The 22,644-nt window shown below is 40.4% G+C and overlaps 1 protein-coding gene across 1 annotated transcript in view; it reads right to left on the reverse strand.

Moving 5' to 3' along the window:
• The window catches only part of STARD3 (StAR related lipid transfer domain containing 3), a 46,069-nt gene extending 31,141 nt beyond the window's left edge, over nt 1-14,928 (reverse strand). The window contains exons 1-2 of the mRNA XM_060781073.2: nt 14,756-14,928; nt 504-786 (exon numbers count right to left, since the gene is read on the reverse strand). Of these exons, the coding sequence (XP_060637056.2) occupies nt 504-713 (210 nt within the window). The 5' untranslated portion in view covers nt 714-786; nt 14,756-14,928. The remainder of the gene's footprint in view (nt 1-503; nt 787-14,755) is intronic.
• Between the last annotated feature and the right edge of the window lie 7,716 nt (nt 14,929-22,644).

Here is a 22,644-nt window from a genome sequence, read left to right on the forward strand (position 1 = left end):
GATTAACCACTAGCTGTTAGTCATACTGGTAGAGGGATTCTGGAATTTGAAGTCCAAAAATAATACATTTCAATATTTTTTTGCCAAAGCAGCACCAGTTCATGAGCAGCTGTAAGTAGAGAATAGTGCTGCATATGCCAACACAGAACCACCAAGTTTTGGTATCTGACTGGCAAGGAACCAGCCAAGAATATAAAGGAGCCTAGCATACTGCTATTGTCCAAGGAATGGCTATTCTCTGCATTAATTCTAGGCTCTGAATACATTATTTCCTCCACATTTGCAGTTTTGCTGATTTGATTATTTGTAGATATGTTTGCAATCTACTCTAACGTGGCTGTACAGTCAACCTCTTCTCAGTTTGCTGGAGCACCTAAAGATTTCTAGAGAACACTTCTAACTTTATTATAATAATGGGAGACAGACACTTCTGGCTTCCCTGTTTGTTCATGCAGACTCTCAGGACAAAGGCAGAATCCAATTTCCAGTTTCTTCAAACTCACATTCAGTTCAATAATCCAAAGAAGCGAGATGAAGAGCAGGTCAAAAGTCACAAAAAGGCAGAAGGTCCGCCTCACATCAGAGATGGCCCTTCTTCTCTCAGGGGAGAAGTAGTGGTGCGGAGAGAAGCCCTGAGTGTACGACAGTGAGGAGGCAATGGCAGGAAGACTCTGCTCCAGGTCACTGTTCTGCAAGCTCAACGGCTTGCTCATCCTCAGACAGAAGAGGTGAAGTTGTGGGCCCTCGCTTGCAGACCTGTCATTCGTGAACTTGTCAGTGGCTCATCTGTATGGGTGAGAAAACAAAGAGGAAAAATCATGTAGAAATGCTTCAAGATGTCCTTCGTTCCAGGCTACTAAGGGAAGCACATGTGACGTTTATCTTGTTTTATGCTCAACAAGTGCATTGGATAAGTCAGGCTGAGAGAAGGTGACTTAGTGACCTCACATGTCATATCATTGATGCATAAACACAGACCAGAGCAAAAGCTTCCAAAAGTAATATGGAGCTGGCACGGCGTGGGACCTACAGTGCTGGAACAAGACTTGCGAGACTTAGGTTACAGCTTCCACTGAACCATAAAAACCTCACTGTGCAATTTGGTGAAAGTCCCCTTCTGTCACTGTAATTGACTTCAAAAGGCTGCTGTTGGCTGTGATAAAGAGAGATGTACACATGATGTATATATAACAAACAAGTAATGAAGCCGAAGTACAGCCACGTCAATTGCATTCTTACTTTATCTACAGTAGGAATCAAAAAGTGTGGCCTGCAAGCTACATATGGCCCTTCAGGCTGTTTTGAATCTTCAATGTGTCCCCACCACCCAAATGAAGTATTTTCCATTTTTAAATTAAAACGCCCCCATACTGGTTTATATTCTTGTAAATTTCTGTTCATTGTCCGGCTTTGGAAAAAAGGTCTCTATTGGTCCTAAAGCAACCCAGGGAGGCCCAAACACATGACATATTTTCTCTCATGATCTCTGGCCATGCAGAGAGCAGCCAGTATAATTTTAAGGAGTAAAAAATGGGGGGGGGGGGCATGATAAGTATTTCCAGCCTTTCAAGTTCTTATGAGAGAGTTGCTTGTTCCTGATGTATAGCTCAGTATTGCCTCCTATTCTTCTCCTTTCCTGAGAACAGTGTAAGAGAAAGCAAAAAGAAAAAAGGATGCCATCAGGACCTTGAATACCAACTATAAGTAATAGTTTTTGGAGAATTGGTGAGAGTAGTTTACCCTTTCAACTTAACTGTGGCTCATCTTTGCTCCATAAGCACTATAAACCAAATAGAAAGCAAATATGAAAAATGCTGGGCCTCCTTATTCCAGGTTTTATTCTTTGAAGCCCAGATGGGAACTGAGAGAACAATGCCTTCCTCCCCAGTAGCTGCAACTGTTGTATCAGATGGTGCTTTGTAGACTTGGAAGGCACCAAAGGTCATCTAATCCAATTCACTATCCAAAGGAGGACTTTTTCCTGCAATAACGGAACTCGGCAACAGACCACAGGCATAGCTAAGTGTCTCCCTGCCTGCCCCCAAAACACTACACCAGCCTCAAAAGATCCTCGTTCTCTATTGTCTCCATGGAGCTACGTTCTAGAAAGGAGGTAGCAGTGATTCCATCCCCACAAAAGGAGAAATAATGAAAGTAGATTTGAGGAAATGGTTGTCAAAGTTCAAAATCTATTGCAACCATAGTTTCATTATTAAGTGATGGCTTTTACCTGTCTAATTTTGACAACAGCAAGCAAGAGAAGAGATAACTCTATTTCTGAGTATTTTTCAAGGTAACACCACAGTCTATACATAACTATCATCATTAATTACCTGCCTCTCCTCGAAGCCCTTGTGTTGTGTATGTGTTTCATATTTCTATGGAAGATTCCTAAGCAACATGCAACAAACAGAACACAGTCTTTTGCAAACATAGGGAATTTGCATTGTATCACTGGGAAAAAATGGGGATGCCACTTCTTAAAGGGTATGAAAAACTAATTTGAAGCAGTTAAACTACGTGCGATCATCCAGTATCATACTTCTGACCATCTGCTTGCTATGCACTTAAGTAACTCTCACAATATCTTTCAATTCTAGCTTGGAAAAGTTTTTATTTTAGAATCTTATACTATCCTGATGGTGGAGAGGGTTAAATCACTGAGCTGCTGAACTTGTTGACTGAAAGACTGGTGCTTCAAATCCTGGGAGCGGTGTGAACTCCCGCTGTTAACCCCAGCTTCTGCCAACCTAGCAATTCAAAAACATTCAAATGTGAGTAGATAGAGACCAATAGATACTGGTCTGACAGGAAGGTAACAGTGCTCCATGCTGTTATGATCTTGGAGGTGTCTATGGACAATGCTGACTCTTCGGATTAGAAATGGAGATGAGAACTACCCCCAGAGTCGGACTTTAGACAATGTCAGGGGAAACCTATACCTTTATACTATCCTGGATTAGAGAATCGGCAAGTTCAAGCCCTAAATGTCTCTTAGTTCTGCCAATTAAACTGTTGCCCTAATGCGTGGATGAGAATATGGAGTTCTCATGTAATCATAAGGAGGAGAAAATAAAGTATATTCTGACCTCCACAAGTATGGATTTGATTTTTGCAAATTTGTTTGTTCACAGATTTGATTAAAATGTTCTCTTTAGGTATCTCTAGGTCCTTTAGTGTGACTCTATTTAAAATAGCATTATTCAAAATACATTTTCACAAGAACAAAAAAACTAGGGCCTAATGCTTTTGATTACAACTTCTATCATCTTCAGTCTGTATGGCCACTATCAGGCTGGAAGAATCCTGTCCTATACTGTGAACAGTAAGATTCTATTTCAAAGGGAAATGGTGGTAATTTCTGAACAAAACTTTGATTAGAAAGATCTCTTCTTTCCCTGCAGATCCATTCATGTCATTTCAAGCACTTTCAGCAGTTATTATGCTGTAGCTGGTAGAAAAGTCGATTTCCAGCTTTCTATGGCAACCATTTCCTAAACAATTTAACAATGATAAGGCAGCATAACATAACCGTCATTCACTATTTAATGGACTATTATAGCCATCTGGCCCTAGCCTATTTAATGTGATGGGAGGTCCATGAGAGATGGTTGAATGCCACTTCATTTATCTTTCAAGCATGATTCACTCCATATATCTGATTTGTTCTTTGGTGAATCAAGCACCATTTACAACACCTTATACTGGGCATCTCTCAAAGTAGATGATGTAGAAAATGAACTTATTACTCTTTTTCCAACCTCTCATACTGAGAATCAGTGTGCCTGTATATATCCCCACCATCACTCCAAATGATATGTAAAAGAACTGGCACATCAAACAACTAAAAGTGTGTGAGACTGGCACCTATGAACTACGACTGTCCCCTTTTCCTAGTGAATTAGTACTGAATGGTGAGCTGTACCATTTCATGCAGCAGGTACGGAATCATGTTTGGGGCCTCTTCCATCCAGTCAGCAAAAATTGAGAAAACACCTAGTCTACCAAATCAAAAGGATTCTAGACTAACCACTAACATTTTATGATTGTGCATGTGGTTGCACTGAAAAAGCACAGTCCAGATACAAGTTTACTATCTTGCTCGTGACAGCATGGCCTCTAAAAATACAATTCTGTCTATTCCAATTCCTACCAATAGCTTTTAACAAAATACAGTCTTGCTACCTGTCTGAAAAGGTCTGAAAAAGCGAAACCTGTTTACACTATAAGTCCTGGAAATCACTGCAAGCTTGGACGGTTTTGGATGAAAAAATGGACAAATTATTCGAAGCATAACAACTCCTGCCAGAATTACTTGCCATGATAATTTAACAGAATGATGAAATACAATTCTGAATATTAACTGCTGGGATAGTAAAGAGAAGGCAAACACTTTCATGTCTCGTTTATCTGTTCTTGGAACCCAGTGTAGATCATTCTGACTTCAACTCCCTGAGATCCTGGAAGGCATGGTTAACATGAAGGGTTGGTACTTCTAGCAGTACATGCTACAAAAAGCAGACTGGACTAAGCTCCCTTTCTGGTACTGTAATATAAATCTTTTGTGTGAATGATCTGAGTTTTATAAGTGATCTCCTTCTGGGAACTGTGGGCCCTTCCAAACAGCCCTATATCACAGGATCCAATCTCAGGTGTTCTGTTTATCCCAGATTATCTGGCAGTGTGGACTCATATAATCCCATTTTAAAGCAGAAAACCTGGGATCAGATCCTGGGATAAAGGGCCCGTCTGGAAGAGCCCTGTGCTAAAAAAAGAGTGGTTTGGGTCAGTCACTTTTAACTTTCCTGGAATTGTTTCTCTCCTCTCCTTCTTGACTTTGTTTAGTCCTATTTGTCACTGGCCCAAATATCCAGTATTTTTAGCTTGTGATTTATGGCAATTTATATAAACTCCACTTTGATAATGTCACCCAAAAAGGGCTGTTATCTCTAGTTTACAAGACAGAGTGAATGACAGAATTCCATAGAGGCTGGAAACAGAAAAAACCATCTTATTTTACTCTTAAAGAACTCGAAGAACAACCCAATTCTTGTTAGGACGGAAGAAAATGATGAGTCAAGAATTGAGTGACTCCCTGAAAAGAAAAGAAAAAAGGTTTTGTTGAGTGGAATACAAGAAAAAGATTTTTTTTAATGAATCAGGATAAACCTCAAGTTTGCTATTTTATATTAGAACATGACATCAGTAGGGGACAAGGAGCAGAAAGGCCATGGGCACATTAAAGGTTAGTTGACACATACAACATTTCTGATGAATCCCACACATGAGAACATCTGGGACAATGTTCTTTTGTTAGCATGGAGAAAGGAGTGTGGAAACTGGAAATGTGATTGCTACAATGGGACAGACTTTACATTTTGAAACTGTTCCACTAAAGAGATCATATATAGTGAGAGCCAGCGTGATCTAGTGGGTAGTGTTGGTTAGGATGAATGGATGACCATGAAACAGTCACTCTCTGTTAGCCTGATCTACATATATGGATGTTGTTGGAATCAACAAAGAAAAGCCAGGAATATTACTTTGAGCTAACTAAAAGAAAGGAATGATATAACCATAGCTAATAAATTAAATAATAGTGTACATGCCAAAGACAGAAAGCATGTTGTAGTGGTTTGAATGTTAGGGACCTTATCACACTACATCTTAAAGAGTAGATAAAGCATGTGCATCCCACTTGAAATCCTGTGGCAGACTCCTGGAGAATTCTGGGGTTTGTAGTTGAGTAAGGCCCTGGATCTCTCTGGCTGAACACTGTAAAGGCCCTTCCCTATTGTGTCAACTATATGGGCAAAATTTCTGCCAAAGAAACTGTACTACAAGAAACTCAATGATACCTCACTTGGATCTAAAATTAGGAAGGCTGAAAAATCATGCCCCTTTCTCACATATCATCATCATGCCATTTTCCTCTCATACAAGACTCAAAGCAGCATCACTTCCTATTTTACTTATCCTAGGTTCTTGTAAGTCTTAGAAAACTCAGGTAACTTGTGCTCATGCTCCCAACATCACCTTTCCACTGCTTTTCTTTAGGGTCACAGACTTTCAAAAACGTTTCAAGCCATGGGGAAAAAAACATAAGCCCTTTCATGGTATATTTTTCTTTTTCTGGAGCGAAAGATGAAAAACATGGATTTATTTTTAAGCACCCTTTATAGATACAAAACCACTTTGTTCTGTCAGGAGAATAAAATGTATTATGCATGACTTGATCTGCTCATTAAATTATCATGTTTGGTATATTAAATCTGAAATATAGCTTAGTGAGACAATAATTGCAGATTTACTAATTGGAATTACTTTTAAATGCTTTAAATTCTAGTTAGAAATGAAGCTACAAGCAGTTGAACGCTAAGTAATGTAGCAGTTCTTAGGTTTTTGACAGTTTATGAGAAGCAGCCTGTGGGCAATACCCAACAGTGGTGTTCTGCTGGTGGAATACAGCAAAACTGGAAGGCTGATCCACTCATCCTCCCCACTGCAGCCCCACTCTCCAAAACCAGCTCTATGGAAACAGGAATCCTACAAATCCTGTTTGCAGCCCAAGAGAGAGCTGATGGGCAACTGCAGGAAAAAAATCTTTATTTATCCCAGAAGAATGACATTTGAATGTTATTATCAACATTAGAGTAACAAAGATGTTTTTCTCAATGCCAAGTAGAAACTAGAAGCAATCCTCATTTTGCAAAATGAACTGAGAAAAAAGGAAACCTCTTTCTAAAATTCATTGAATACTGTATTCATTTCAGTGTAAAAATGTCACCTAATCACTTTAATTTTCTAAGAGATCACATTATCACCATCAGTTGGAGGAAAGTCAAGAAAGAAAGTACAAAGGCAAATTTACAGTTGAATATCAAGAAAAATAACGATCAAAGATGATATACATGACTTTTGAGTAGCTGATGAAGACATCGTTCAAGATTTTCTAAATCCTGGTTCAGTCATTAGTCAGAATGGAGATTGCAGTCAAGAATTCAAAGGGAGACTAGGATTTGGAAAGTCAGTTACGAAGGCATTAGACAAGAGCCTGAAGTGTAAAGATAAATTATTGAATGCAAAAGTTTGGATAGTCCATGCCATTGTACTTCCCATTTCGACGTATAGCTGCAAAAGCTGAGCAGTGAAGAAAGCTCATAAGAAAAAAAAATAATTCATGTGAAATGTGATGCTGGAGAAGAGCTCAAAGGATACGGTGGACCACTAAAAAGACAAAGAAATGAGCCCTGAAGCAAATAATGCCTGAGCTACCTTCAGTAGCCAAGATGACTAAACAGAGACTGTTGTACTTTGATCATATCATAAGACAGGACTTTCTAGAAATGATAATAGATGGTGAAGTGGACTACAGCAGGAAAAGATGAAGATTGCATTCCAGATGGATAGACTCAATTGAGGAAGTCATGGCCCTGAGTTTGCAAGAACTGAGCAGAGCAGTTGATGACAGGGTGATGGAGAACTGTCATTCATAGTCATAAGTTGAGCTTGAATTAACAGCAGTTAATAACAACAACAGCATATCACTGAAATGCCTTGTGAGAAGCAAGGATGACGTTGTTGTTCTTCTCACCACCCTTTGTCTCCCCTCAAGCCTGAACAGCATTACACAGTTCCTCGTCACTCTGCTTTGAGGACATGCTACAACCTTACTCTTGCAAGTGAAATTCCTCTTGAATTTTCTTGAAAACAAGTTCTGTGCTAAACTGTTGCCTGAGTTGCCTTTGATTTTGATTTTAAGGCACACTTGACTTGACTGTTGTATATGGAGGGATCTACTGCAATTAATACCTGCACTCAGATAACAGTCAATTGACTGATGGAAACAAATTTGTGGCACAGGGGCTGGCATCTTGAGTGAAGCTGCTTTTAACTACAGTAGAATCTTGCTTATCCAACCTTCGCTCATCCAACGTTCTGTATTATCCAACGCAGTCTACCTCCTACCCGGATCCACAACTGCTTCAATACAATGTGATGTTTTGGTGCTAAATTCGTAAATACAGTAATTACTACATAGCGTTACTGTGTAATGAACTGCCTTTCCCGTCAGTTTGTTGTAAAACATGTTTTGGTGCTTAATGTATAAAATCATAATGTAATTTGACATTTAATAGGTTTTTCATTAATCTCTCCTTATTTTCCAACATTTTCTCTTATCAAATGTTTTGCCGACCCGTTTATGCTGGTTGTTCAAGATAAGAGGTCTTATCTTCCAGAGACAGCTTTTCAAGAGACTCTTTTGGTCAACTACTAGAATGGCAGGGTAATCAACAAGGTCAAATCAACATGACCAAAGAAGTCAGTGCTTGCAAGTTACCTTTCTGGACATATCAAAACCCTCCAATCAGCCTGAAAGCCAATGTTCTGATCTAAGCATCAGGAGATGTAGAGCAAATCAGTTTGCTACTCAAAACAATAAAAGGAAAAAAATGTTCAGGTTTCCATAGTTGACATTCAGAGTACAGTGGTGACTATAGTCTCTTAAAAGGTTATCTCTTAGAAGACAGAATAATCTAAGTCAAATTGAACAATCAGCTGGCACTTGAGGCGATTTAAGCCCATTTTGGCTTGTTTTCAACAGAGATCAACATACATTGCATAGCAAACTGATCAATATTTGCATATGGACTAAATATCCTAAAGGCACCAGATCCTGTTTGATCTTGGAAAATGAAGTTGAGTTGGTTTAAGTTAGTACCTGGATATGAGACCGCCAAACAACACCTGGTGCTGTAGGCTATATTTCAGTGGTAGGAACTGGCAAAACCACCTCTGGCTAATCCTTTCCTATTAAATTCATGAGGCCACTAAACGTTTACAGGTATTTGACAGCACATACACATGTGAAGACAGAATTGCAACTACCTTGTGGGAGGTTGTTATCCCAAACAATTATCCCATACACGTTGGCTTTTTCAACCTCCTGAAGAATTCCCTACTTTAGGGTAAGGAGATCTCAGTGCTGAGGTTGTGTAACTACATTCCTCAGTGTACCAAAATCGATGGAGTGTCACATGGAACTTTTGATAAAACAAGCCCTGAAACTCTTCTGTTGTTAGGTCTTCTGTGATCAGCTTCATATATCACAAACAGAAATTAATCTTAGTGAATTATATCAATGTAACAAATCTTCTCCTTTCACTTGACCTTTTCTACCCATGTTGGTGTTCTTGTCTCCTGATGACTTTTTGTACTTTTCTTCTTATTTTGATCAAAACAATTTGCCAGATTAACTTTCCCCACCCATCTTAGCTGAGGCAGCTCACAAGTCATCCAAAATAATAAAGGAAAACCAAAATAGGCAAAGAAAGGCCCCATTTACATTACTAGATAATCTAGGTTACCAAAGCTGAAAATCCACATTATCTGATTTGAACTGTATCATCTTAGTCTACACTGCCATATAATCCAAAGCAGATAATGTGGATTTTATATGGCAGTGTAGAAGGGGCCTAAGAGTTAAATATAAACCAACAGACAATGTAAACACCGTAATAACAGCCAGGGAGCAATCAAGTTGAGAGTAAACACTCAAGACACCAAAGAAGCTGAAGGTCTATTGGAACAAACAGTCTTCAGCTTGGAACAAAGTGTCATCAGAGATGAAGCAAACTGAATTTCAGAGAAGGGCATTCAACAACACAAAAGTCACATGCTCTGCCAAACAAGCCTCAAATACAAGTGGGAGGCATAACAGAGCATTTTCTTCAAGGAACTCTGGAAACAGGCACAATAATATGGTGAGAGGCAGTCCAGGCAACCTGGTGCTAAATCATTTAGGGTTTGTGCAGCATAATCCTTCATCTTATAGATTCATAAATTAGTTCAATGGGACCCTCTCCCAGATAACTGTATACAGAATTGCTGCCTAAAGATAATAACCTGGTCTTAGAATTCAGCTCAGATATAACCAGTGAAAACAGCAGAGTAGAGAGGTCAAAAGCTTGCTGTGAACAGCTTTAACTAGACCTCATGTACACTCAAATCACTCACTTAAGACTGGCTTACAAGAAGATAGTAAGTTTAGATGTTCCTACTATACCTATTTTTCAGTTTACTACACAAACCTTGATCCTTATGGCTCTATCTTCCCATCTGCGGCAGCTTCATCCCTCCTTTAGTACACTTTCGTAATTCTTCTTTACACTCACACAACCAACTTTATAGCCGAAATTATCTTAATATTGCCATGGAGTTAGTACAAACTTGCACTGGAGAAAGCAGGAAAGGTAGCTCATTCAGCAACTTTTTAAGAACTGGTAAAATTACATTCCTTCATTTTTATTTTTATTTTTTGGAATATTTCATTCAGTTACTCTATGGGCCCCATTACCCAGTTTATAGCATTATGATTCCAGTTTAACTGATGCAGTTGTATTCTATGAAATTCTGGGATTCATAGTTTAGGGAGGGGTATTTAGAATTCTCAGCCAAACAACAAACTCCAATATATGAAATGATGCAACTATGGCAGCTAAAGTGTAATCATAGTATAATTCTATGCTCTGAAAGGGCCTGATGTAAGTCATTAGAATGACTTACAAAGAGAGAACAAATGTGATATAAAGATTAGATTCCTGTACTGAGGTTAGGGAGGTCTAGGTTCAAGTGCCAACACAGTTTGATTCTATATTAGACTCTCTCTCTCTTTGTAACCTACTGTATCTTGCTTTTGTGAGGATAAAGTGTGGTGTAGCGTATGCTGCCTTTAGCTCAGTGAAAGAAAGGCAAGATGTGCACTTAAAAGCTAAATATAATTAAAGATGCTACTCCTCACAACAATCACGCCCATAAATTGCTGCTCACCTCAAGACAAAACACCCAGGCCACAGATCTTGCCAAGATCCCCTTATCACTTCCCTATCAAACTCTTAGGAGTTTTCAGTTCTTGTTACACAAAGTTCCCACAAGTCAAAGCATAAATCTAGGTTACTCAGGAATGGAAACCAATGGACCCTGGAGATTTTTTTTTTAGCAATCCAAACTTTTCTTTCTAAATTGTCTCAAGTTGATGATTTTTGCCCTCAATTCCATATATCTTCAAAATATGCTTATCTTTGTATTGTCGAAGGCTTTCATGGCTGGAATCACTAGGTTCTTCTGGGTTTTTTCCGGGCTATAGAGCCATGTTCTAGAGGCATTTCTCCTGACGTTTCGCCTGCATCTATGGCAAGCATCCTCTACCTCTGAGGATGCTTGCCATAGATGCAGGCGAAACGTCAGGAGAAATGCCTCTAGAACATGGCTCTATAGCCCGAAAAAAGACAGAAGAACCTAATGCTTATCTTTATTTTGCCTATTCTCCCACATTCGGCTCCTGATTCTTCCTGACTGTATGAGACACAAAGACACTAGAAAATGAGAAACAGGAGGTAGGAGTAATTGATTATTTCGGATATGAAAAATATGAGGGATCTGAAGAAACTAAAATCCAGATCTCTTTTTGACACTTTCCTTGGAGATTGATCTTTTATGAACAAACTTTCTGGCAGGTGATCAAAGGATTTCACAATCAAGCAGGAAGTCCTCATCCTGTCTTGAGAAATCTTACATCTACCAAGCCAAGGTAATGAATTCTTTCTCTGCCACAACTGTTATCGACAGCCTTCCTTCCTAGACACTTATGACTAATTAAGATAAGATCCACAGCTACATTTACATCTGTCCCTTCTTCTGTATTTCCTAAAATGTTTTTTGTATGCACTGATTATGATTCATGAGATAATCTCTGTCAACAATGCAGTTCCATTTGCTTTTAAGCAAATCAGTAATCACCTCTTTTCCCAGTTTGTTTACCCATTACTCTCTTCCTCCTTTTCCCTTCTCTTTTTATTGTTAAAGGTACATGTGTTAAGATAATTCAAATGTCCTTTCCCCCAAAGTGTGAGATGCTTGTATCATAAAAACACCGGACTGCTCTGAAGTACCGTCATCTTGAAAACAGCAACATTTGACATGTATTATAAAGTCAAACAGAACTATGAAACACAGAGTCCTTTTGTCAAGTTCTGATTCTGTCACAAACTTCACTAAATAAGACACAAGAAAACCACTATATGTCACATAAGAACTTAGGCTACAATAAATCCTTTATATTGAAGATGTTGCCAGACTACTACAGACTAACAAAACAAGCCCTTTGGAAGTTACAACTGTAGAAGGCTGTATAAAATGGCATGCATAAAATACTCTCAGTACACTAAAACATAAGTAAATATACTATTTATCTTTTGAAACATTAAAGAACTGACACACTTTTTAAAGGCAGCATTGACTTTTGCCCTATTTAGTGGAACTTTGTATATGAGACATATTGTATAGTAGACTCTTAGGGCTCTTTCACGCTGCCCCTTTATCCCAAGATCAGATCCCAGATTATCTGTGTATCCAAGGTTATCTGGGCAGTGAGGACTCATATTTCCATTTAACCCAAATAATTTGGGATCAAATCCTGGGGAAAAGGGTAGTGTGGAAGGGCCCTCAGTTAAGTAGAACTCAAGCAATGGAAACTCTCAAGCAAATGGCAAAAATAGAAGAAATAATACGAAATAAAATAAAATTAGCAGAAATGTTATGTGGGGTTAGGTTTGTCTTTATTTGTTCTTAATTACTGTATTTTGATATTGATATTAAGTCAAGACAGGATTTAGGCTATGAGATCGTATGGGGGTATAAGAATCATCGGCATATAGAGCTGGAAGAGACTATGGCCCCTTCCAAACCGCTGAATACAATCCCACATTTTTGCTTTGAACTGGAATATATGGCAGTGTGGACTCAGATAACCCAGTTCAAAGCAGTGATTGTGGGATTTTCTGCCTTGATATTCTGGTATATAGGGCTGTGCGGAAGGGCCCTATAAGAGTCATCCAGTTCAACCCCCTGCCATACAAGAACACACAAAGCACTATTAGTTATTATTAATAGTTAATTGTTAGTAGTTAGTTTGATTCTAATAGTAACTTTCAAGTAACCAGAAACTATATTTTTCCAGCACCTATCAATCCCTATGGGAGTCAGTTAACCGAGAGCCTACTACATATGATGGCACACTGCCACTATGAATCAGTTTTGTATATCCCCTACCTCTTTCTATCTGTTAACAGGGAAAAATATTTCAGATCATGTGAAGTATGCCATAAGAAGCTTAAGGCATAACATGAATCTTTCAAGGACTCCTCTTCAGAATAAAAACATGCAAAGTAAGTATAGTATGTGTATAGTATCGTGTCCCCCCCCCCCCCAAAAAAAACTGAATTGCAACCGTGGCCCCTTTCTACACAGCTGAATACAATTCCATATTATCTGCTTTGAACTGGAATATATGGCAGTATGGACTCAGATAACCTAGTTCAAAACAAATATTGTGGGATTTTCTGTCTCGATATTTTGGGATATAGGGCTGTGTGGAAGGGCCCTAAGATAACCCAGTTCAAAGCAGATACTGTGGGATTTTCTGTCTTTATATTTTGGGATATAGGGCTGTGTGGAAGGGCCCTCAAACAACCCAGTTCAAAACAGATATCGTAGGATTTTTCTGTCTTGATATTCTGGGACATAGGGCTGTGTGGAAGGGCCCTCAAACAACCCAGTTCAAAACACATATTGTAGGATTTTCTGTCTCGATATTCTGGGATATAGGGCTGTGTGGAAGGGCCCTCAAACAACCCAGTTCAAAACACATATTGTAGGATTTTCTGTCCCAATATTCTGGGATATAGGGCTGTGTGGAAGGGCCCTCAGATAACCCAGTTCAAAGCAGACATTGTGGGATTTTCTGTCTTAATATTCTGGGATATAGGGCTGTGTGGAAGGGCCGACAGATAACCCAGTTCAAAGCAGACATTGTGGGATTTTCTGTCTCGATATTCTGGGATATAGCGCTGTGTGGAAGGGCCGTCAGATAACCCAGTCCAAAGCAGACATTGTAGGATTTTCTGTCTCGATATTCTGGGATATAGCGCTGTGTGGAAGGGCCCTCAGATAACCCAGTTCAAAACAGATATCGTAGGATTCTCTGTCATATTCTGAGATATAGGGCTGTGTGAAAGCAGATATTGTAGGATTTTCTGTCTTATATTCTGAGATATAGGGCTGTGTGGAAGGGCCTTCAGATATCCCAGTTCAAAGCAGATATCGTAGGATTTTCTGTCTTGATATTCTGGGATATAGGGCTGTGTGAAAGCAGATATTGTAGAATTTCTGTCTTGATTCTGGTATAGTGGGCAGTGTGGAAGGGCCCCCAGATGACCCAGTTCAAAGCAGACATTGTGGGATTTTCTGCATGATATTCTGGATTATATGGCTGTGTGGAAGGCCCCCAGGACCTCCCAAACACCCCGGCAGAACAGCACAGAAGATATTATTATCATTATCATCATTATTAGACAATTCCTCTAACTTAACACCCCAAACCTATAATACCGGGTACAGACCTTGAGCAAGTCAGCCTGAGATGAAGGCAATGGCAAACCTTTACTGAACAAATTATGCCAAGAACATAAAGACTCACGTCAGATAAGAAATTACTTGAAGGCACAAAACAACACCAGTGATCTACCTTGTAGGGCTATTGTGAGGAGCCTTAAATTAATATTTAACAGTCTGTAAAAGTAAAGCACTATTCCTTATTATTCTTGACAAGAGCAACATATCCATTTACTAGAGGCCTGTCCTAGAAATATCCCACCCCATGTCAAAACAAGGCCACTCTCGCTGCTGGGCACTTTACCTGGTCAGTGAAATCCCTTCAAGGCCTCAGTTTCCCTCAGCAACAGGAAACAAGCGTAAGAAAAAGGCGGAAGTAGCCCCCTTCCCTTCGGGCCGGACATGACTTCCGGTCACATGACCTGCCCATGCCCGGAGAATGAGCCGGCAAGCAGCCCTCCGCCTCAGCCTCTTCCCCGCCCCCTTTTCCCTCCGATCAATTCCAAAAGGGGTGGAGTCAGGAAGAGAGTTTCCATTGGTTGGCCGAAAGGACATCGGCGAATGCTCATTGGTGGAAAGGAAACCGCCTGATTAAGTTGTTGATTGGCTGCGGGAAAGGAAGGAGGTGGGTTTAGAACGTCAGGCGAAGCAAGAACGTGTCAGGCGGGTAAAATGCGCTCATTGGTTAGCGAGAGATTGAAGCTGGCGCGGTGATTGGTTCAAAGAGAAAAGCAAGGCATCGTTTTGTGAGAGTAGGAGAAGCCTCGGTTATAGCAGGAGGTGTCTCTATTGGCTGGAAGGGGGGCGGTAGCGCGTGGCCAAAAAAAATATATCAGAATGCTGATTGGCTGCTTTGGGAGGCGGCTTATGATTGGCTAAAAGGAAAAAGCGCGGGAGCAGCTTGAATCTTGTGTGGGTGGAAAGAACTAGGAAGAGTTCATAGAATCATAGAATTGGAACATCTACACAAATGACCAGCCACTGCCAGAAGGGACAGAGTTTCATCTATGCTGATGATCGTGCCATCACCGCTCAAGCAGAGAGCTTTGAGATGGTAGAACAGAAGCTTTCCGAAGCTCTAGGTCAGTGGTTCTCAACCTGGGGGTCAGGACCCCTGGGGGAGTCACGAGGGGGTTTCAGAGGGGTCGCCAAAGACCATCTAAAAACATAGTATTTTCTGTTGGTCATAGGGGTTCCATATGGGAAGTTTGGCCCAATTCTATCATTGGTGGGGATCAGAATGATCTTTTATTGTAGGTGAACTATAAATTCCAGCAACTAAAACTCTCAAATGCCAAGGCCTATTTTCCCCAAACTCCACCAGTGTTCACATTTGGGCATATTGAGTATCTGTGCCATGTTTGGTCCAAATCAATCATTGTTTGAGTCCTTGATGTAGGTGAACTACAACTCCAAAACTAAAAGTCAATGCCAAATCTTTCCAGTAATTTTCTGTTGGTCATGGGATTTCTGTGTGCCAAGTTTGGTTCAATTCCATCCTTAGTGGAGTTTAGAATGCTCTTTGATTGTAGGTGAACTGTAAATCCCAGTAACTACAACTCCCAAATGACAAAATCAATCCCCCCAACCCCATCAGTATTCAAATATGGGCATATCGGATATTTGTGCCAAATTTGATCAAGTAAATGAAAATACATCCTGCATATCAGGTATTTACATTATGATTCATAACAAGTAGCAAAATGACAGTTATGAAGTAGCAATGGAAATAATGTGATGGTCGGGGGTCACCACAACATGAGGAACTGTATTAAGGGGTCGCGGCATTAGGAAGGTTGAGAAACACTGCTCTAGGTGCTCTTACTGCCTATTACAGGGAAACCCAGCTGATCCCCAACCCATCTAAAACACAGACATGTGCCTTTCATCTCAAGAACAGAGAAGCATCCCGAGCTCTGAAGATCACCTGGGAAGGAATCCCACTGGAGCATTGCAGCGCACCCAAATACCTGGGAGTCACTTTGGACTGTGCTCTCACCTACAAGAAGCACTGCCTGAACATCAAGCAAAAAGTGGGTGCTAGAAACAATATCATACGAAAGCTGACTGGCACAATCTGGGGATCACAACCAGACACAGTGAAGACATCTGCCCCTGCGCTGTGCTACTCTGCTGCTGAGTATGCATGCCCAGTGTGGAACACATCTCACCACACTAAAACAGTAGATGTGGCTCTTAATGAGACATGCCGCATTATCACAGGGTGTCTGCGCTCTACACTACTGGAGAAATTGCACTGCTTAGCCAGTATTGCACCACCTGACATCCACCGGGAAGTTGCAGCCAATAGTGAAAGGACCAAGGCAGAGACATCTCCAGCCCATCCCCTGTTTGGGTATCAGCCAGCACGTCAACGACTTAAATCAAGAAATAGTTTTCTTAGATCTTCAGATACACTCGCTGGAACACCTCAGCAAGCGAGAGTCCAAAAGTGGCAGGCCCAAACCCAGCACCTCAATCCGTGGGTGATACCAGATGAGAGACTCCCCCCTGGGCGCACAGAGGACTGGGCGACTTGGAAGGCGCTGAACAGACTGCACTCTGGCACCACAAGATAAAGAGCCAATCTTAAGAAATGGGGCTACAAAGTTGAATCCATGACATGCGAGTGTGGAGAAGAGCAAACCACTGACCACCTGCTGCAATGCACCCTGAGCCCTGCCACATGCACAATGGAGGACCTTCTTGCGGCAACACCAGAGGCACTCCAAGTGGCCAGATACTGGTCAAAGGACATTTAATCAGCTACCAAGTTTGCAAAATTTGTGGGTTTGTTTGTTTGTTTGTCTATCTGTTTGTTTTGTTCTGTTAGAAATGTAATACAATGTTCTGGCTGCGGATGACACGATAAATAAATAAATAACTCGAATCTTGTGTGGGTGGAAGGAACTAGGAACAGCACAAAATTGCAACAGCACAACAACAGAGAGGAAGCAGGCAGGGACATCTAATTACCTCTCAAAAAAAGTTTGCCCCAGGCACAGTCAGGCCATTGTATGCTAATCAAGGTAGTCAGTTGAAACATCCACATCTAGCCTTAGCAGTCCTTTGTCCCACCCTGGTCATTCCACAGATATATAAACCCTTTTTCCTAGTTCCAACAGACCTCACTACCTCTGAGGATGCTTGCCATAGATGCATGCGAAACGTCAGGAAAGAACGCCTCCAGACCATGGCCATATAGCCTGAAAAAACCTACAACAACCCAGTGATTCCGGCCATGAAAGCCTTCGACAATACATTGAACTAGAAAGAGTTCATAGAATCCTAGAGTTGGAAGAGACCTCACGGGCCATCCAGTCCAACCCCCTGCCAAGAAGCAGGACAATTGTGTTCAAAGCATCTCCTACAGATGGCCATCCAGCCTCTGTTTAAAAGCCGCCAAAGAAGGAGCCTCTACCACGCTCTGGGGCAGAGAGTTCCACTGCTGAACAGCTCTCACAATCAGGAAGTTCTTCCTAATGTTCAGCTGGAATCTCCTTTCTTGTAGTTTCAAGCCATTGTCCTGCGTCCTAGTCTCTAGGGAAACAGAAAACAAGCTTGTTTCTTCCTCCCTATGACTTCCTCTCACATATTTATACATGGCTATCATGTCTCCTCTCAGCCTTCTTTTTTTCAGACTAAAAATGCCCAGCTCTTTAAGCCACTCCTCATAGGACTTGTTCTCAAGACCCTTGATGATTTTAGTCACCCTCCTCTGGACACATTCCAGCTTGTGAGCTCCCAGCTTTGGCCAACCTAACAGTTCGAAAAGGAGCCCCCGGTGATACAGTGGGTTAAACCCCTGTGCTGGCAGGACTGAAGGCCGACAGGTTGCAGGTTCAAATCCGGGGAGAGGCGGATGAGCTCCCTCTAGCAGCTCTTCACGTGGGGACATGAGAGAAATCTCCCACAAGGATGATAAAAACATCAAATCATCGGGCATCCCCTGGGCAACGTCCTTGCAGATGGCCAATTCTCTCACACCAGAAGCAACTTGCAGTTTCTCAAGTCGCTCCTGACACGACAAAAAAAAAGTTCAAAAACATGTGAGTAGATCAATAGGTACCGCTTCAGCGAGAAGCTAATGGTGCTCCATGCAGTCATGCCAGCCACATGACCTTGGAGGTATCTCGTTCCAGCTCTTCGGCTTAGAAATGGAGATGAGCACCAACCCCCAGAGTCGGACACGACTAGACTTTAGGTCAACAGGAAATCTTTACCTTTCTAACAATTTTCAACATTTCTATCCTGTTTTTCTGGTTGCAATGTTGAAACGCCATCATTACAGCCATAAAGTTATTAAAATTAGCACTTTTAATACAATCTTTCCAGCAAGCAAACTGTTAATGAAACAGGCTCAAAGGACAAGTTGAAGAGATTCAACATTACAAATTCATGCACTTTATGGTTCAATGTAATATAGAGTTGAGGGAATTGTAGTTTGGCGAAGCAGCAGCGCTCTTTGGCAGGGAAGGCTAAAGACCTTATTTTAACGCTTGTCTATTTGTGGATATTAAATTGTACTGAAATGCTTTTAATGTGAGCCATTTTTGAGTTTCCTTTGTGGAGATAAAAAGCGGGATGTCAATAAATAATAATAATAACAACACTATGTAACAAAATTTGGAAAAGTATCTGTTTCTGGTTTGAAAGTGTTATTTCCTATTTAATTGTGCAGTACTTTATTTACTGCATGTATATACCGCTTTTTTAACCTCTGAGAGGACTCAAAGCAGTGTACATTCAGTAACGGCAAAATTTGGTGCCAACATATAATAACTAAAATGATAACATATAACTATAAATTAAGGCATTAAGATCATGTTAACATAGAACATAAACAGACATGTAAACAATTAAAACATATAATTAAAAATATTTTAAAATAACATTAAAATCACATAGTCCAGGATCGTAATCCGAAGCCATTCCTATTGTCAAGTGCACTTATTCCTATTCATTTCTAGTACTGCTTTTGGTCCCATAGCCATGTCTTTACATTTTTACTGAAGGCCATGAGGGAGGGTGCTGATCTAATTTCAGTGGAGAGGGAGTTCCAGAGCCAAGGGGCCACCACTGAGAAGACCTTGTCTCTCGTCTCCATTTAATGCATCTGCAAAGGAGGCGGAACCGAGAGAAGGGCCTCCCCAGAAGATGTTAATCTCTGAGATGGTTCATAAGGAGAGATGCATTTGAACAGGTAAATTTATTTATTTATTTAAAACCTTTATACCCTGATCTTCTCTACCTCCGTAGAGCAACTCAGACAAGCTAGCAACAAAAATTCAACATACAAATACCACTAAAAACATGATAAAATCATAATGTTAAAATACAAAATAAATACATAATAAGCCAAATCGCCAAGGGCCCCTCCAGAAGATCTTAGCAACCTTGATGGTTCATATGGGAGAATCCGTTCAGACAGGTAAACTGGGCCGGAACCGTTTAGGGTTTTGTAGGTCAACACCAACACTTTGAATTGTGCTCGGAAGCTAATTGGCAGCCAGTGGAGCTGATGCAACAAAGGAGTTGTGTGCTCCCTGTACCCTGCTCCTGTCATTTGGCTGCTGCACGTTAGACTAGTTGGAGCTTCCGGGCAGTCTTCAGAGGCAACCCCACATAGAGAGCATTGCAGTAGTCTATACGGGATGTAACCAGAGCATGGACCACCGTGGCCAAGTCCAACTTATACTTTAAAAGGAGTTGTTATACTCCAGAAACTTCATTTTTGTGGCACAAACTATGTTGAAATGGTTGAGACTCTATGAGATATACATAAAACTATAAAACATGTTGCTGTGAGTTTTCCAGGTTGTATGACCATGTTCCAGAAGCATTCTCTCCTGATGTTTCATCCACATCTATAGCAGGCATCCTCAGAGTTTGTGAAGTTTGTTGGAAACAAGGCAAGTGGGGTTTATATATCTGTGGAATGTCCAGGGTGAGAGAAAGAACTCTTGTCTGTTCTTTCAACCACCCTTGATTACTTTGATTAGCATTGAATAGCCTTGCAACATCAAGGCTTGGCTGCTTCCTGCCTGGGGAGGTGATTAGCTGGTCCTGATTGTTTCTTGTCTGGACATCTTGTAGCACATAGAAAAATGTGCTGCAAGATGTCCTGTAAACACAAAGTTTTTGCAGTTTAACAATCCCTTTCTATGTTATTATGATAGAACCATTTAGAAATGACATTTATAAACCAGGAACAAAAATTGTGTTACCTAGCATAATTGTAGTTCAACTCCCAGGATTCCATAATCCTAAGCCATGGCAGTTCAAGTGGTTTCAAACTGCATTAATTCTCCAGTGGAGATGCTTTATTGCTGCAACCCTTGAACTTTGGAAGGCTTTCTTTTGGATATGAAGAATGTGTGGGTTTCCAGATGTTCTTGGACTCTGTTTCTTATCAGCCTTAGCCAGCCTGGCCAATGGAGATGGGAGCTGTAGTATTGCAATATCTGGGATGCTAGAGGTCCCCTACTCTGATTTTTTTTCCTATTCATACAAGGTGACTTGGATCATTTCTTGCAAAGGCTTTAAATATTTCTACTTAATTTATCTGGTGAACAGTTGCTTTTTAAACACTATTGTTTTGTTGCTGTTTGGTTTTGTTTTAAGATCTATTTTTATTAGTACCAGCTGCTTTGGGAAAGCAACATGGGGGCGGGTGGAAAGAATCATTTCCAAAAAGACTAATAAACACCTTGGATGTGCGACACAGTAATGTGCAAAACTGACTCTTTGCATGTTGAGCCTTTTTTCAATCAAACATTTTTGTTTAGCAGAAATTCGAGACCTCACTGTAAATTCAGTAAACCAGAGCATTTCACTAAGGAATTATTTCCAGGCAAATAGCCATATTAGTTTGTTGCAGCAAAACTAATACAGTATCTTGTGACGGTTTGATGGCTTTCTAAATATTTGCCATTGCATTAACTGCTGTGAACACTGTGTACTTTTACCTCTTGCGTGAAGTACTACTTCAGCAGGCAGATTTATGTATCTATGTATGTATTTAATTACCAGTGTATATGAATTACACTCCTTTAAAACATCTAAGCAATGTACAAAGAACCTGTTTGAGGTAACATCATGTAAGATATAAATAGGTGCCGAGAACTCAAAAGGCTTAATGAATACATGATTTGTACTGGTAGGGAGTTCTAGAGCAGGGGTCCACAAACTTTTTAAACAGAGGGCCAGGTCACAGTCCCTCAAACTGTTGGAGGGCCGGATTATAAATTGAAAAAAAAAATCAATGAATTCCTATGCACACTGCACATATCTTATTTGTATGTTTAAACATGGGACAGCTTAGAGAACATGCTACTGGAAAATGAGATTAACAGGAAGACATTGGTTATTATATGTTTTAATGGTTTTGTATGGATTTTATAATGTTGTTAAAATGTTTTAATCGCATATTATGAATTGTTATGGCATCAAATTGCTGCCAATTTGTAAGCCGCCTTGAGTCACCTTCGGGCTTGAGAAAGGTGGGATAGAAATATTGCAAATAAATAAATTGTGCGGGGCCATACATTGCTATTTATGGCCAGATGGACTAAACAGTGAAGTTACGCTGGAAAGCAAAAAGTACAACTCTTTATCACTGTCGGCACCCTTTTTTTGGCATTTAATTTACCTGCAACTGTTTATAGTCTTCCTTCCCATGTAAGCATGAGTATAAAAATGCTGGTTGGACTAATACATACACTTCTGCTGAAATAGATAATGACCATGCAAACTTATGCCATCAGAGAGATGATAATGTTTGCAGTGGAACCAGACTTTCTGTTGATTTGGTAAAGTAATTTCCTGCTTCTGTTTTTGTCTGTCCTAAATGTTAATACACCTTTAATAGCCTTTTATGTACTATATTAAGAGGATTGCATTTCTCATGTGTATGAGGAAGTGAACTCTAAACCATGGAAGTGCGTGCCATTATGACCGCAGTAGTCTTTTATGATACCAAAGTCCAAAAACCTTTGCTCCCACATCTTGAGTAGCTGGAGTAGACTCTGTGTAAAACACACACACACACACACACACACAACCCACACACAATCTGAAGAAATTGCTGGAATAGCCAGGCATTGATCTCCATCTTTTAAGATGTTCTAGGGCCCAATTCATTATCCCTTACCATCAGCCAGGTTGCCTGGAGCCAGCAAGCCATTTGTACTT

The sequence above is a fragment of the Anolis sagrei genome, chromosome 6 (genome assembly GCF_037176765.1).
Source record: "Anolis sagrei isolate rAnoSag1 chromosome 6, rAnoSag1.mat, whole genome shotgun sequence".
Classification (NCBI taxonomy): domain Eukaryota; kingdom Metazoa; phylum Chordata; class Lepidosauria; order Squamata; family Dactyloidae; genus Anolis; species Anolis sagrei.